Below are 13,874 nucleotides of genomic sequence, written 5' to 3'. Positions count from 1 at the left end.
TCACAGAGCTTTTTTTCTTTTTGCTATCAATCTCTAAAATAATCATTTGATGAAAACCTCATATCTGTTTGTCTTCAAAATTTATTTTGTGGCACATGGAATTTTTTCATGTTGTCTATCAATTAAGAAGCTTTTGTTAAGTGGTTACTATTCACAAAGCACTATGCTAAGCATTAGATATATAAAGAAAAAGTAGAAACAACTTTTATCTTCAAGAAACTTGTATTATGTGGAGACACCATATACAGTAACAAGATATATTCAGAATAGATGGAACAGAGCTGTAATATAGCAGCTGAGGGGACTGGGAAAGGCCTTCTTGATAGTGTTTGAGATAAGTCTTAGAGGAAACAGAGGAATCCAGTCAGCATAAAATTATTGAGACAGAAGAAAGGGGGTGAGTGTGTGTGTGTGTGTGTGTGTCTGTGTCTGTGTCTGTGTGTCTGTGTCTCTGTGATAGAATAGTAAAGAGGTTTGATTGAATGGATCAGAAAGTGTGTGTGGAGGGAAGTAAAATCATATATTTAAAACTTGAAAATTAAAAAGGGAACAGGTTGAAAAGATCAAAGTTTATATTTGATTTCAAAGGAAATAACGAGCTATTAGCATTTATATCAGGGGGTAGGAGAGGTGACATGGATAGATATGTGTGCTTTATAGGAAGATCATTTTGGAAGCTGTTCAGAGGATGGATTGAAATGGGTTAGACTTGAGACTGGGAATCCAATTCAAAATCCAGGTGAGGGGTGAATAGGGCCTGTTCTGAACTAAAGTGGTGGCAACATGAGTGGTCAGAAATGAATATATGCCAGAAATGTTCTTTAAATAATCTCTGAAATACCTTTTTCATGATCACTAATGCTTCTGATTATATATGTTTGTTAGCAGGCTTTACTTCCATCAGAATTTTTAGATGGAAAAAGTTAAACTTCTGCTATGAAAAACAACTTTAATGCATTTCTTATGAAGCAAAAATATAGTCAAACTTGGTATAATTTTATAGCTTAAATTAATATCCTTATAATATGCTCCAAAACAAAGTTTAATTATAAAGTTTAAGTATCATCAGTATGTTTGTATTTTTGTTTGGCTTTATCTCTTGTTTGAATCTATATAAATGGGTATTATTTAGGCCTTAGAAGATCATACTGTTCGGCATGCAAAGATTCTTGAAGCTTTGGAGGCTGAGAAGCAGAAAATTGTTAAAGAAGTACAGACTCTACAACAGAATCTGAATAACAAAGATAAAATGTTTACAAGTAAGTGATGGAGAATGTTGGTATGCATCTTAATGTAAAGCTATGTATATTACCTTATAAAAATGAGTAAATGTGTAAGATAGTGTACAAAGGCCCAGGATACAGATTTAAAAAAAAAAAGATTCCTTGCAAAGTATGAGCAATTTTTATTATTTAATAAGGATAGTGCTGTTTGAAGAGTATGGATAGTCTTTTTTAATTGTGAAGTTGTTTATAGCTTAAGCTGATTGCTCTAATCTGAAATGTAAAAACATGAATAAAATTGCAAAGCTTTCTGACTTAGTATCATCATGTTGAACCTTGATATATCCTGCTGTTTTCTCAATGGAAATGAATACAGTGCTTACGTTTAATTGAAAAAGAAATTCCTTGTGACTTTACCCTGTTATGTCTTTATAGACACTAGATTAAAAACAAGGGAATTTAAAACGGTATAGCATGTGTTCAGAGTATATAGACCAAATAAATTCAGGCTGATTTCCCTTTCAATTTTCAAGTGCTTCACACAGTGTGTTTTCTGGTTGTTGATGTTTTGCATTATGTATAACAAAAAAAAAATGGAACCTGATTTCTTTGATTGTTTGTAATCTGATAACTGTCATCTTGAGTATGTTGTTCCTCAATTTTTTTCTTTTATATGAGTGATAGCCTTAGGTGAGAGGCAAAATAAATTCCATTCTTTATTAATCTCAAAAAAAAAGAAAAAGATTCTTTGCCTACAAGATCCTTTACACAGATAAGTAAAGTTTAGGATCTTCAATACTACAACCATACATCTTATCATCTGCACTAAATAGTTAAAAAGAAAAGTAATATGCATAATGGATAGACTATTGGACTCAGAATAGGAAAGATTTGAATTTTAATCCAGGTTCTGGCACATACTGTGTGGATATGAGCAAATTGCTTAACTATGTATTCTCAGCTTTTTCATCTTTAAAATGGAGATAATAATACTTGTAGTATCCAATTAGATTGTGAGACTAAAATGAAATAATGCATGTAAAGTCCTTTAATATGCAATGTTATATAAATGTCAGTTATGGTTAGTAAATACCTCAAAATTCTTTTTTTTATTAAAGATTTTATTTATTTTGAGTTTTACAATTTCCCCTAATCTTACTCCCCCCCCCCCCCCAGAAGGCAATTTGTCAGTCTTTACATGGTTTCCATGGCACATTGATCCAAATTGAGTGTGATGAGAGAGAAATCATATCCTTAAGGAAGAAACATAAAGTATAAGAGATAACAAGATCAGACAATAAGATATCAGGGTTTTTTTTTTCTTAAATTAAAGGGAATAGTCCTTGAACTTTGTTCAAACTCCACGGTTCTTTATCTGGATACAGATGGTATTCTCCATTGCAGACAGCCCCAAATTGTCCCTGATTGTTGCACTGATGGAATGAGCAAATCCATCAAGGTTGATCATCACCCCCATGTTGCTGTTAGGGTGTACAGAGTTTTTCTGGTTCTGCTCATCTCGCTCAGCATCAGTTCATGCAAATCCCTCCAGGCTTCCTTGAATTCCCATCCCTCCTGGTTTCTAATAGAACAATAGTATTCCATGACATACATATACCACAGTTTGCTATGCCATTCCCCAATTGAAGGACATTTACTTGATTTCCAATTCTTTGCCACCACAAACAGGGCTGCTATGAATATTTTTGTACAAGTGATGTTTTTAAAGTGATGTTTTTAACCCTTTTTCATCTTCTCCTTAGGGTATAGACCCAGTAGTGGTATTGCTGGATCAAAGGGCATGCACATTTTTGTTGCCTTTTGGGCATAGATCCAAATTTCTCTCCAGAAAGGTTGGATGAGGGGCAGCTAGGTGGCATAGTGGATAAAGCACTGGCCCTGGAGTCAGGAGTACCTGGGTTCAAATCCGGTCTCAGACACTTAATAATTACCTAGCTGTGTGGCCTTGGGCAAGCCACTTAACCCCATTTGCCTTGCAAAAAAAAAAAAACCTAAACAAAAAACCACCAGAAAGGTTGGATGAGTTCACAGCTCCACCAATAATAATGTCCACCAATAATAGTGTCCCAGATTTCCCACAACCCTTCCAACAATGATCATTATCCTTTCTGTCATATTAGCCAGTCTGAGAGGTGTGAGAATACCTCAAAATTCTTACAGCTTTTTGGAAATTTGGCTATTATTAGAGAAACGTATTTACTAATTCTTACTTAGTTTATCATTTTTGTTTTGCATTAGCTCAACCTAATTGGAATTTCATGAAGCTCTCGATGATGATCCAAGAAGCCAACACTATTACTAACAAATTAGGAAAGTGTTATGTTTTTTGTAGGTGAGTAATGTATTATTAGTTGACTGTAAAATGCCTTCTATCCTTGTCAATCCTCCTCCCCCCTAACTTTTATCTTTAATTGTGTTTTCTACAATTATCTGGAAATTCCCAACATTTTAATTTTGTAGGAACTCTGCCAAAACTTTGTTCAGGCTGTAACCCCAAATACACTAGACACTGATAGTTTGCAATGTAATGAGGAACAACAGAAAAGCCATCCACGATGATCTAGAGGATATGTGATTGGTGAACTAGCTTTGTACCAGTGGTCAGGCAAGAGAAGAGAGCAGTGCTAAACTCATGCATTTCCCAAATTCTGTTTGCAAGTCTTTTGTTCCCAAGGTTTATGTTAAGAATAATTGTTCTAAACAAGCTTCATTACAGGACCTGTATTACATGAATTATGAGGCATTATTGACATGTATATTAGTTTTGCTGAACTCCTTTTTATTTTTTGTTTTTTTCGAGTTTTGGTGTTTTTTTTGCAAGGCAATGGGGGTTAAGTGACCTGCCCAAGGCCACACAGCTAGGTAATTATTAAGTGTCTGAGGCTGGATTTGAGCTCAGGTACTCCTGACTCTAGGACCCGTGCTCTATCTACTGTGCCACCTAGCTGCCACCTGAACTCCTTTTTACAGCTCTGTTATGGGCAATCCCTAGATAGAGAAGAAAAGAGGCATCCATCCAGAAATCAATGTGAAATAAAAATGTTAAATGTTGATTAAAAAAAAGGTTTTAAAGAATAATTGTTTTCAAAATAGATATATTGACTCATAAAAGAAGGGAAGTCCCATGGTTAGTATGAGCAGATTTCAACATATAATCTATGAGGGTCTTTGAGTTGAACAGGAGCAAAGGATGTCAATAAAGAAAAGTACAATAATAAAAATGACGGGAGGGCGATTAGGTGGCGCAGTGGATAGAGCACCAGCCCTGGAGTCAGGAGTACCTGGGTTCAAATCCTGCCTCAGACACTTAATAATTACTTAGCTATGTGTCCTTGGGCAAGCCACTTAACCTCACTGCCTTGCAAAAAAAAGAAAAAAGACAGGCTCCTCATGTAGGTGAAGACAAGTGTTGACAGGTAAATAGCATTCCATTAATTCTGTCAGGATGTCAAGAGAAAGTAAGGATTCAGGTTGGGTGAATCGTTTAGATGGAATTGTGGGTGGACATGGACAAGAGGTGCTTTGATGGGTTGCAATCACTAGTGCTGGAAGAAACTTTCAAATTGACAGGATCAGAGTATTTAAGAATGAATCTAAAAGATTAATTCATATCTTATAATTTAAGTAGGATGAGATGTTTTTTGAATCAGTAATTTGTGCAGCATTGCAGACTTTTTTTATATAATTCACATTAAGGTTTTTTTTTTGCTGTTATACAAATGTTTAATTACGGAAATAGTTTTTGTCTGAATTTTTATTGTCCCATTATAGTTAAGAAAATGTTTCCTAAATTATTATGTTTTTTAAAGGTTTTTTTAAATTACTTTTCCCCATTCAGGCATGAAATATTAAGCAAAGGAAATAGTATTGAACCTTCTGTTCAGGTACAGGTTCGTAATGTTCAACTGGGAATCTCAACTTTCTGGAGCCTGGAAAAGTTTGAATCTAAACTTGCAGCAATGAAAGAACTCTATGAGGTATGAAATTTTCTTTAGAGAAAAGTTTAATCTCAATTTTTTAGTTATCTTATACTTCAAAAGGAGAAAAATACTAAGTCTAATTTTCCTTACTATAAAACTCATAAAAATTTCAAAAACCACAAACAACATGTTTTATAGGATTAGAATTTTGATTAAGAGATGGATGGATGGATGGAATTAGATTAATTAAGCACTTTGTCCCATTGGTGATACAAATATGAGCTATTAAGGCATGACCTGTTAGGACCTAGCAGTCTAGTTGGGGAGGATGACAGAGAAAGGGGCATGAGGATGTAGAGTAGTGTCCCAGTGTAAAGACAGTCAGGAAGTTAGGTGGAAGCTGGCCCAGATGAGATAAGGCAAAAACTTAGCATCTCCAATGATAAGAGAATGAAGATGATGACCAGAAAATGGGAAAAATGCTTTGGAAAAGATCAGGAGGAATGTTAAGGGAAATAAACTAATCAGAATAATTTTTTTTCTCAGAATAATAGTAGTATTAAAGGTGAAGATATCTTTTATGATCCAGAAGATGAATGGGAACCTGATTTAGCAAATGCAACAGTCTCTTCATTTTCTAGAAGGAGGTAAATATTTCATTTTTCCCCCCATATGCACAGAGCATTCCTTTGCTTTAAAGGAACTTTTTTCTTTTTTTAACAAACTATTTCATGAGGAATATTCTAAAACTGATCAAATTATAGTAATTTTAGTTTTAGTTTTTTTTTTTTTTAGGTTTTTTCCAAGGCAAATGGGGTTTAAATGGCTTGCCCAAGGCCACACAGCTAGGTAATTATTAAGTGTCTGAGACCAGATTTGAACCCAGGTACTCCTGACTCGAAGGCCGGTGCTTTTATCCACTAAGCCACCTAGTCGCCCCAAATTACCATAATTTTAAATAGGAAATTGATTGTCATTCTGGTTGAAAGAAAACACAAAAATATAGTATTTCATTACTTTTATGAAGTTATATGCCCTCACATAAATCTAGTTTTAGTATAAAAGATTAACCATACTTATTATTTTAAGTTCAGTTTCCTCCAGAACTTAGCATCTCTGTGATATTATATTGTAAGTTATAGAGTCTTAAATGCTTTCTAAATAATATGAGTACTCTAAAAACTATAAATCTGGGTGATAAATAGAACATGTCCTAAAATAAGGGGAAAAGTTCCAAATAGATAGAAATGTTTCTTGGTAACTAAACCATAGGAGAATTTAAAAGCAATGTGAAAAAATTTTCAAAGAAAAATTATTTCTATCAACTGGGCCCGTTTATAAAGCACAATTCCCTGCCTGAGGTGATACAGAAAAAAATCTAATAAGTTCTGGTATAATTCAAGCTGTCATGTGGAAGAGAGATTAAATTTATTCTTTGGTGCCCAAGAGGATAGAACTAGAAACATTCAGTGGGAGTTGCAGATATGCAGAGTTAGTCTTGATATAAGGGCAAGTATCTTAGCAATTAGAACTGTCTAAAATATGTCCCAGGCTGCCTCTGGAGGCAGTGAAGGTAGAGGTAGAGGTCTTCAGGCAAAGACTGACTGACCAAATGTCCTAGATGTTCTTAGAATTGATCTTATCTTTAAGATCCTTTTGAACTCTTAAGATTCTGTAGTTGCAAACTCCTTACCAGTCAGGTACCCAATATCAACTTTTATTTCATGTATATAGACCCCTCTGAATTAAGCTAATTATCTTCTAAATAAGTGTTATTATCATAAGAATGATCATGAAAGAGAGTTTGGAAGCCCTTCATGGCCCCTGGAAAATTCATTCTGTAAAGGGCTTCTGCAGAGGAGAAGATTAAGATCTCTGCTTTAAGACAAATAAGTAGGTTTATTCAAAGTGTTTTTTTCCAACACCATCTGAAATTGTAATTTTGCGGTTCCTTTTGATGTCCCTAGCATTTGGAAGCCTCAGCTGTGTTTTCTTTTTGTTGATCTTGTTTTTACATGTTGCTGTTATTTCCCATGGTATCCCTCCCCCATCTTTCTTATACTTTCTTATAAGAATGAATAAAATAGAAAGCAACTCAGGAGAGTTAACCAATACAATATTCAAGTTCTCAGTAAATACAGGGTTCTTCTTCCATGGTCCCGTACCTCTGTGAAGGAGAGACAATTCAGTTTTATTTTGAAGTCAGGTTTTGTCATCATCCTCCCTTTAGTTTCAATTTTGTTGTTGCTGTTATTTCCATTCATATTGTAGTTACTGTGTCTATTGTCAGTCTGTTTCTACTTAATTTATTTTTCTTCAATTTTATTAACCAATCAACAGTGCCTGCTATTTGCCAGGCATTTTGTTCAGCTTTGGTGATACAAGTAGGAAAAAGAAAGATAGTCTCTGGCCTCCTTAAGGAGTTTCCAAAGAAAGTAACACACAAAAGGAGGCTGAAAAGGGGTGGGGGCTATTGCTATTCTGGAACCCTTCCTTAACTGGAGATTGGAGGGACTCATGGTTTCACCCCCTAATCAGAGGGACAGAGGACACTGATAAGGTATGAGTACCAAGGCTTATTCAGTCTTGAAGGATGATATTCATAATTTATTAGGGGGCACTAATATTGTATTACATTAATGCATCACAATTTTTGTATCCTTTCCCCAGTTGATAGACATCTATTTTGTTTCCAGTTCTTCACTATTTCAAAAAATACTCCTATTTTGCATTGTATTATACTTTATTTTTGACCTTTGGATCAAAAGACTAGTGGTGAAATTTCTAAATGAAAGCTAAATGGACATTTAATATTCTTCCTTAGTATAGTTCCAAATTATTTGCCAGAATAGTTGATCTAGTTCACAGCTCAAAATGTATGTGTCCCTGGCTTTCCATAACCCCTCCAACATTGATTATTCTCTTCTTTTATCATTTTGGCCACTCTACTTTATTTGATTTGCATTTCTCTTACTATTAGTGAATTTAGTGTTTTTATAACTGTTAATATTTTTCTCATTTTTATTCCATTTATGTGCAAAGATAGTTTTCAATATTCATCCTTTTGCTATATTGTTAATATTTTAATTCTTCTTTTGAGAATTAGTTAACAGAGTTCACTCAGTATTTTAACTCATATCTAAATTATCTCATATTCTAAGCAATATATTGGAGGAAAAGACAGTCAGCATTTTCCTTTGCCTATTGCTTTGAAATATTCATACTGCCATTAACTGTCCTTCAGAGAGTTGATAGGACCATACTTTACTTTTTTATCTAAACAAAAAATCAGTCATAAATGGAAGAAACTTTAAAAATCAAAGAGCTTGGGGCAGCTAGGTGGCGCAGTGGATAAAGCACCGGCCCTGGAATCAGGAGTACCTGGGCTCAAATCTGGTCTCAGACACTTGATAATTACCTAGCTGTGTGGCCTTGGGCAAGCCACTTAACCTCATTTGCCTTGCAAAAATAAAAAAAAAAGTAAATATATATTAAAAAAAAATCAAAGAGCTTAATTTTATAAAGATGGAAACAAGAGGCCCATAGACATATGAATTGACTTGCCCAAATGCAAAGTAGTTAAATTTAAATATTTCTTTGTAAACTGTTAAAGAGTTTTATAGTTTTTAGCATATTTCAATCTATTATCCTACATTGGAAGAAATAGGAAAAAAAAATCAAAATCTTAACTGTCAACAGTACATATCAAATTTACAGTCAGGTGAAGCAGACCGCTTTATTGAAGAACAGAATCACAGGTAGCAGTGCTGTCATTAAGAGTCTGTTAGTGTTTCCATGATATGCCAATATTCTTCAAGTTTGCAGTTCACTTATAAGTATTGGTACAAGGCTAAAGCTTCATGGATGATGTGTAACTTCATAGATAAGGGTTAAGACCCTAAATCAGTTTATTCTTACTATTCTTACAAATATGGTGTTTTTAAGTTATCAAAATGTTCAAAGTTGTTCTACCAAACAAAATCACCTAATTTAGAAGTCCCAGGACATAAAATACATTTGGATTCTTCTAATAAGACTTTATTTTTTTTTTGTTTTCCAATTCATAACCATGAAAATAAAACTTAAATAGCACATAAGAGCTACTCTCCCTCCTCTGCTATAGGGTTTCAAAAATTCAGCCTTAAGATTGGAGGCTCTAATCTCTTTAATTAAAATGGAAGAAAACAAACCCAAAAGGCCAAAGACCAGGTCCATCTCTCAGGGTCACATGATCTCTTCTCTTACATCATTGTCTCTAATCAAAAACTGTGAGCAAAGAAGTCTAGTCAAGGGAAAATAGTCCTAGAGTAGCTATGAGCTCCTTGAACTTTCATTGCCATTTCAGTAGACAGAAAGGGTCACAAACCAGTTTATAAGAAGCAAGTAGCTTAAAAGTAGAGATACTCAGTTTAAAATACTTTTTCCTCTAAGAATTTAGCAGGTCATGCAGAGCCAACATAAAGATTTAGGCAGTTATTGGTTATTTTAAGCTTATTTACTTCTCCCTTTCATTAGTATAGATAAACTAGAATTAAGTATTGAAAATTTTTTTTTCTTAATGGATATTTGATAAAATCAGATTTCCAACTTCATTTGGAAAAGGTAATGCTTCATAAGAGTATATTATGTAATATAACTCTTCACCTCCATTCTTTTTTTGTAGGAGCAGGAGTTTGATGAAGAATAGGAGAATTTCTGGATGTTTACAAGATATAAAAATACATCCAGTTCAGAATCTGAATTCTTCACATTCATCAGGTATTTTTTCTACCAGATTTGTTAATTTTCATTTCAGAGCATTTTAGTAATATAGTAACATGTAGGGAAAAAATTGTAAATGTTTTATAGATTGTAAATGTATTAGTCTAAAAAAAAAAATTTGTGCCAGAATTTGATAACCTGCTCATGTGGTTTGGTAAAGGGAATCAAATGAAATAAAATTTTAAAAATTTGTGTGTGTGTATAATTAAAATATATAATAGTTGTTCTAAGAAAGGTAAAAGAAAAATAGTTACCATTATTTATAGAGTAATTAAACATACTTGGAATCACAATAAGGTTAAAAGAATGAATAAGGGGGCAGTTAGGTGGTGCAAAAGATAGAGTACTGGCTCTGGAGTTGGGAGAACATGAGTTCATATCCCTCCTCAGACACTTAATAATAACCTAGCTGTGTAACCTTAGGCAAGCCATTTAACCCCATTATTTTAAATAAATAAAAAAAAAGCACGAAGAAAATGCAGGTCTAATCCTATTAAATACAAGTTAAAGCAGATTCTAAAATGTTTGTAAAATCCTTAAACACATTACTATTTCTTTCTGTAAAGTATTGTAAGGGAAACTAAATGGGCAATTTGGTTAGCTTATTTCATTTCTGCATTTATTCTTAGATTGCATAAAATTTGTGTAATATATACCTGCTTACTCTGTAAAAGCTTGTATATCTACAGTATTACCCTATGTGATTAATAAATTTAAATTAATAATATAATTTAATAATAAATGAAAATTATCATCATTATCAGGAAATAAAGTTATGTCTTAAATAAAGTTATTTCTTACTGTTACAAGCCTGACAATTTTTTTCAAATTACAACTTTTTTATGGAAATATACCTAAACTATATTAAATATTTCCTTGCCTCCTTAACCAGAAAATACTTTAATAGAAAATGTATCTCTGTTTTCTTTGATGTGGCCCTTCCTTCCATTGGTGCAGATTTCTACCCATTCAGGTCTTTTTAATTTAAATTTAAATTTAAATTTCATTTCATTTCACCAGTGTTTTGGTGACTTTCTCCAGTCCTAGGCCTTTTTACTTTTTGATGATGCCAGTGGAACACTGGAGTTTTTCATCTTCTAACCTTTACTCAGATTAAATGACTGATATACTTTCTTTGCAATCATAGATTTCCTTGTGATATCTGTGATAATACTTCTTTTACATAGGGCATCACTAGAAATTGGCTTTAGCCTAATTACACCCATGGTACTTCTGGAAAAAATATTTATTTTGGAAAAATGATTCTTTTCACTGAGCAGCAACTGGGATGAATAAACACTCACTAATTTGCCAAATGCAACAACAAACCCATCTCATACTTCCTTCTGTTCATTTCTGAGTCCCACTTACATTATCTTCTGTATATGTGGGGTGGGGGAAGAAGGGGTGACAAATGCACATATACATATACACTAAAAAACTAACATTTAGGGGCGGCTAGGTGGTGCAGTTGATAGAGCACCAGCCCTGGAGTCCAGAGTACCTGAGTTCAAATCCGGCCCCAGACACTTAATAATTATCTAGCTGTGTGGCCTTGGGCAAGCCACTTAACCCCATTGCCTTGCAAAAACATTAAAAAAAACCCCAAAAAACTAACATTTACTAAGTCAATGGCTGAACATTTATCTATATGTCATAATCTGGATAATAAATATTTTTTATCATTTGAGTTTTTCTTATATAGATTGTTGGGCCAATCTCTAAATATTCATTCATGAGACTCTTCCCCATAAGATTCTAGACTTTGATGGAATCAGAAAAATATCATCAGCACCACCTACAGGGAATCTCTCTTCTGTTTAACAGTTGTATACATCCTCAGTGTCAGTTGCAAACATCTTTGGCAATCATGTACTTCCTTGTTTTAATTCTTACTCAATATTTATAATCTATTATCTTTTATAGTTGCTTTGTCAAGGAATCTTGAATGAACTTAATATGAACATGTAGTATTCCTTGTTGGAGTACATGCTCTAAGATTGTTAATGCTGTACTGAATGAAAAGCTTTTTAAAAAAAGTCAATAAACATTATTAATTTTCATTTCAGAGCATTTTAGTAATATAGTAGCAAATGGGGAAAATTTGTAAATGGTGGGGTTTTGTATTCTTTCTACTTTTCAGTCAGCTGTAATGATGTGGACTATGGTCCACAGCATAAAATTATCTGTGAATGTCTGCCTATTTTCATGGAGGAAAGTATTCATTCCATATCAATATGAGGCTTTTGAGTATTCTATAAGACTTTGGCCTCCTTAATTGCTCAAATCTGAGACATTCTCAAACATTTTTCACTACCCTCCATGTGCTAGCCTTTGAATTGATGTCCCTCTATATCAAAATGTATGTTAATTTGGACTGCAGCATCTTGTATTGATGCCTAGATTGCAATTTTTATGAATATTACATGATAGGATGACAATGAAGTTGGGTAAATAAAATCAACTCCCTAATTCCATTTGATTATGATTTCCTTTTGTCTTCTTTTGAAAATATCAATTTTGATAATCTATGCTGTAGAGGAATTTAATCTATTATTACAAGTAAATGTATTTATTGTAATTGATTTTTCCAGTGTGTAATATTAGTGATTTTACCTTTAACTTAAAAAAAGAATAAGGAGGTTACATAGTAATAATAAAAAGTATATTGGGGGGCAGCTAGGTGGCGCAGTGGATAAAGCACTGGACCTGGAGTCAGGAGTACCTGGGTTTAAATCCGGTCTCAGACATTTAATAATTACCTAGCTGTGTGGCCTTGGGCAAGCCACTTAACTCCATTTGCCTTGCAAAAACATAAAAAAAAAAGTATATTGGATTGGTTCTGTAATTTACTTAGATTATTTCTTTCAAGGGTAGATTTGTTTCAGACTAACCATGGGTACTACAGCTATCTTTTTTTCTCTTCCTTATTTTCCATTTATATAGGTTTAATGGAGAAATCAGACAGCATTTATTCAAACTCAGCAGAATCTTTCTTGCCTGGAATTTGCAAGGAATTGATTGGTTCAGCATTAGACTTACTTAGTCAAAGTGTTGATGAGGAAAAGACTGTGGCAGATAGCTTGATTACAAGTTTTCTTAAAATTCATTCATGTATGGCTGCCATTTACAAAGCTTATGAACAACAAGATGAAGAAAGTCAAGATAACTGTGAGTGCCATCTCAACTTTTTAACAATTACTTTCTATATATTTGCCTAATTTGAATTATTGCTTGTCATATTGATTATTGACATACAATATTAACATACAATGTCATTTGATTATGACATACAATATTGACATTGAATAGATACACATATTAAAATGTATTCAAAGTAAAATTTTATTTTATTAGGAGATTGATCAATGTTCTACTTTTTTGTAGTTTTTTCTACTGATCGAGTAATCCAGTCATTATGTATACAAATGACATCTGCTTTTGAACAGCTTGTTGTTTTAACCAGACATTGGCTTGATGATTTTCCCCAGTCTACTTCAAGACCTGATGATGATTTGACACACGAGGTTAAAAAATTAGGAGGGTACTTACAATTGTTTTTGCAGGTAAGTTCCAACTCAATAAGTCCCTTGCCCTCGAACTGTCTTTGAAATTTTGACTTACAGATATTTTAGAAACTCTCTTCTTAGGGGACTTAAACAATTTGATCTCAAAAAGAATTTAAGTAAAAAGGGCTGACTCATGTTCTAATCAATGAATTCTCCTCTGTTTTAGTACTTGAAATGGCTAAAAGTGACATCAAAGATTTTTTTTTTGTTCTCTTCTTCTAGCACTTTACAAAGTTTCCTTAAACTTGTGGGAACTATGGAAATATTAACTTGGGGCAGCTTTATATATAATGTAGACTTCTTGATTTAAAAGCAGTTCTAAAACAGTAGGACAAATCCTAGATTCCATCTTCAGCATTGAACAAGCATTTATTGCTGGT

The 13,874-nt window shown here is 33.4% G+C and overlaps 1 protein-coding gene across 3 annotated transcripts in view; it reads left to right on the top strand.

Moving 5' to 3' along the window:
* Window positions 1-13,874, top strand: part of KIF14 (kinesin family member 14) — a 61,257-nt gene that overhangs the window by 31,634 nt on the left and 15,749 nt on the right. For all 3 annotated transcript variants that reach the window (XM_074222311.1, XM_074222313.1, XM_074222312.1), the window contains exons 19-25: window positions 1,133-1,259; window positions 3,483-3,576; window positions 5,083-5,221; window positions 5,711-5,811; window positions 9,828-9,922; window positions 12,872-13,096; window positions 13,313-13,491. In XM_074222311.1, the coding sequence (XP_074078412.1) occupies window positions 1,133-1,259; window positions 3,483-3,576; window positions 5,083-5,221; window positions 5,711-5,811; window positions 9,828-9,922; window positions 12,872-13,096; window positions 13,313-13,491 (960 nt within the window). The remainder of the gene's footprint in view (window positions 1-1,132; window positions 1,260-3,482; window positions 3,577-5,082; window positions 5,222-5,710; window positions 5,812-9,827; window positions 9,923-12,871; window positions 13,097-13,312; window positions 13,492-13,874) is intronic.

The sequence above is a fragment of the Macrotis lagotis genome, chromosome 2, assembly GCF_037893015.1.
Source record: "Macrotis lagotis isolate mMagLag1 chromosome 2, bilby.v1.9.chrom.fasta, whole genome shotgun sequence".
Taxonomy (NCBI): Eukaryota; Metazoa; Chordata; class Mammalia; order Peramelemorphia; family Peramelidae; genus Macrotis; species Macrotis lagotis.
This window is presented reverse-complemented; position numbering and strand designations above follow the sequence as displayed.